Source organism: Bison bison, unplaced genomic scaffold (assembly GCF_000754665.1).
Source record: "Bison bison bison isolate TAMUID 2011002044 unplaced genomic scaffold, Bison_UMD1.0 scf7180017864352, whole genome shotgun sequence".
NCBI lineage: Eukaryota > Metazoa > Chordata > Mammalia > Artiodactyla > Bovidae > Bison > Bison bison.
In genome coordinates this window covers 3520045-3523769 of record NW_011494924.1, presented here as the reverse complement: position 1 = coordinate 3523769, position 3725 = coordinate 3520045, and the positions used below count along the sequence as shown (strand labels likewise).

General features: G+C 50.6%; 1 protein-coding gene across 1 annotated transcript in view; it reads left to right on the top strand.

Moving 5' to 3' along the window:
- KLRG2 (killer cell lectin-like receptor subfamily G, member 2) overlaps positions 1-3682 on the top strand; it is a 29830-nt gene extending 26148 nt beyond the window's left edge. The window contains exon 8 of the mRNA XM_010855020.1: positions 3191-3682. Coding sequence (XP_010853322.1) covers positions 3191-3298 — 108 coding nt within the window. The 3' untranslated portion in view covers positions 3299-3682. The remainder of the gene's footprint in view (positions 1-3190) is intronic.
- Positions 3683-3725: the final 43 nt, after the last annotated feature.

Genomic DNA, 3725 nt, shown 5'->3' with positions numbered 1-3725 from the left:
ATAGAGGAAAACAACAGAATGGGAAAGACTAGAGATCTCTTCAAGAAAATTAGAGATACCAAGGGAACATTTCATGCAAAGATGGGCTCGATAAAGGACAAAAATGGTATGGACCTAACAGAAGCAGAAGATATTAAGAAGAGATGGCAAGAATACACAGAAGAACTGTACAAAAAAGATCTTCACGACCCAGACAATCACGATGGTGTGATCACTGACCTAGAGCCAGACATCCTGGAATGTGAAGTCAAGTGGGCCTTAGAAAGCATCACTATGAACAAAGCTAGTGGAAGTGATGGAATTCCAGTTGAGCTATTTCAAATCCTGAAAGATGATGCTATGAAAGTGCTGCACTCAATATGCCAGCAAATTTGGAAAACTCAGCAGTGGCCACAGGACTGGAAAAGGTCAGTTTTCATTCCAATCCCAAAGAAAGGCGATGCCAAAGAATGGTCAAACTACCACACAATTGCACTCATCCCCCACTTTACAGAGGATAATACTGAAGCTCTGAAAAGTCAGGGAACTTGCCTAAGGTCACGTAACTTGCAAGTCACAGAACCAGAATTTGAGTAAGGGGTGGCCAGGCCCCATAGCGCTGCTCTGCAGTGATAGCTTCCTTCTCAGCACTGGAAGAAGCTCTAAGATCTGGTGATTAGGCAGTGACTGTTCCCAGGAGGCCGGGGCTGGGCAGCAGGAGGCCGGTCTGCTGCAGCCACAGTTGCAAGATGCTCAGGGCTGGCCTGCCCTCTGCCTCAAAGCCAGCCCAGGTTCCTTCTCATCCCCTCCAAAGCTCCCTCCAGCCCTGCCCCTGGGCCCCAGCCTGTGGAGTCCAGCCAGAGAGCAAATAAAATGCCCAGGCATGGCTGTGTGCCTTGTGCAGTCTGGTCTTCTGGTCTTTGGGGTTTCAAAAGGGGTAAGGCTGTCACCCCTCAGTCTGGAAGTTCTTTTAGGCTCTTCTCCCAGCTGATGTTCCTGAAAGGGGTGGTGGGGATGGGTCTGCACCAAGAGCTCTGGGTGCAGGGCTGGCCTCACAGCTCGCGTGTTACCTGTGGCCCTTGCTGGTTATTGGCAGGTACATGTGGGTTGGGGGGTGCATTTTGTTGGGCTGGTCTGCTGTGTGCTGGGCTCTCACGGTCAGTGATCAATAGGGCAGGCCCCCAGTCCTCACCAAGTTCACTGATACAGAAAACTGACAAGGTCAGTGTCTCATACCACGCTCCAAACTATGAAGGTTGTAGTGATCCAGGGGAGGGGTTCCGTGCAGTGTCCCTAGTCACCTTTAAACTGAGACCCGAAGGACAAATAGTGTCATCAAGGGGGCAGGCATCATTCTGTGCTTCCTTTCTGTGGGTTTTATTTTTTGGGGCCACACTGCACAGCCTGTTGGATCTTAGTTCCCCTACCAGGGCTTGAACCTGCACCCTCTGCAGTGAAAGTGCAGAGTCTTAACCATAGGTCCTCCAGGGAAGTCCCCGTGCTTGCTTCCTAATCCCCAGGGTCAAACATAGAACTTTTGTCTCTGTCATCCTGAACACTGGTAGAGAGGAACTAAGTCTATGTCAGACGTATGCCAGGCCACTTCCTGTCATCACTAATGTGCGTGCTGCCACGTGTGAGCGCCATGGGCTTGCTGGCATGGTTTGCTTTTTTCCACTTGGCATGATTTCATATTTACATTTTTCTTGCCTAACTGTGTCTTTGGTGTGCCTGTCATCTTTAAGAGCACTGTAATTTTCCATCATGTTGATATCCCATAATTTGCCTAGTTATTTCCTGACTGCTGAGCATTTGGGTGGTTTCCATTTTATCTTTATAAATAGCAGCAGGAAATTTTGAGAACGTTCATTTTCTCTTTCTGTTCTTGGATTTCTTCCCTAAAGTGGAATTACCCATCTGAGCAATAGGAACCATGATACCGCTCTTGTGACATAGCACAACTTATGTTCTGGAAAGACTGGGCTGGTATGGACAGCTGCCCCGCCCTTCCACCTTCCAGTTCCCTACACCAGGGCTTAGGATATGGAAACATCTTTTTTCGAGTTGAAGATTTTTTTTAAATTGGAGGATTATTGCTTTACAATGTTGTGTTGGTTTCTGCCATACTACAACGTGAGTCAGCCATAAATATACATATATCCCCTCCCTCTTGAGCCTCTTTCCCACTCTCCCCCCGTCAACATTTTTAAACACGGGTTTTTTTTGCTTTAATTCATTGCTGAAAACATGGCATTGAGGACAAGTATTTAAAAGAAAAAAGCATCTCCAACAGCTCCCTGCACATCCTTGTTTTGGTTTTGTTGTTCCTCATGTGTCTGTGTCCAAGGGTGTACACATTTTTTTCCATTCTTATAATCAGGCCACAACTTTAATTCAGCTTTTTCATGGACTCTAACCCCTCACATACTATAACTTTTCCCCATGTTGCCCCATGGATTTCATACTCACCCTTATTTTTAATGGTCTTTCTTTAAAACATCTTTTATTATTACTATTATTGATTTTGGCTGCACTGGGTCTTCATTGCGGAACACAAGCTCTGGAGCGTGAGGGCTCTGTAGTTGCGGTTCTCAAGACTTAGTTGCTCCTTGGCATGTGAGATCTTAGTTCCCCAACCAGGGATTGAACCCTTGTCCCCCCGCATTGGAAGGTTCTTACCCACTTCACCCCAGGGAAGTCCCCTTTAGTGGTCTTAACAATACTTCCCCAGTGGATGTAATGTAGTTTATTATTCTTGCTGGCAACTGTGGTGGTGACCATCTGTTCCCTGACCACCTCTGCAGCCTCCCGCCCAGTGAGGCTGCTTGCTGTCTGTCACCTGGATTTCTCCGTAGGCTCCCAGCTTTCCCCATGCCTTTCACCATCTTCTCAGAGCTTCCTCGTTTCTCTGTCTGCTCAGTACCCATCATGCATTGCTTGTGGGGATGGAGGATCACATCCGTTACCCCCTTGAAGGCTGAGAGGGGATCGCCCCATTTCTGGTCCCCAGCCCTGAGCACAGTGCCTGTCAACCAGCAAGCATCCAAGACAGCTTCCCACTTCCTGGCGTTTGGGGAGAAATGAGTCACGTCTCTGGCTTGGGGAGCTGGGAACTTGTGGAAGCCGGGGTGGGGGGATCGGACGGGAATGGAAGCCCAGGTGAGCCGTCCCAGTGACCTGAGAAGAATGACCCGCTGCTTTCCTCCTTCAGGATTTCCTGAGCAGACACCCGGTCACCAAGTACTCCTGGGTGGGAGCCCGACGAGGCCCCCAGGGCTGGCACTGGATCGACGGGACCCCCCTGCCACCCCAGCTGTGAGTGACCGTGGCTGGCCCCTCTGTCCCGTTTGCTAGTACTGGCCCCCCTGTGTGACCAGTGTGATATCACAGCAGCACCAGAAGGACCCTGAAGCCTTCCCCTTCACCTGTCCCCAAGTTGAGTCCTCTCCCACCCCCTCCCCTTCTCCATCCCCCTCCTAGGATGGGTATTTCAGTTTCACTTGGTCCCCATCATGCCATCCCTTGTTTGGGTCCCCCACGCATTTGCCCAAGAAGGACTGTCACCCTCTTCTCTGGATAAGGGGTGTGCCTCTCAGAGAGGTTTGGTGGTTTGCCCAGGGCCACCCAGCTGACACCTGGGGAGGGGGGGAGGGGGTGCGGCCTCCTGGCTCCTGCCCCAGGGCTTTCCCCGACCCCGGGCTCCAGGCGGCGATCCCAGCAGTACACAGGCAGCGGCCGCACAGGCC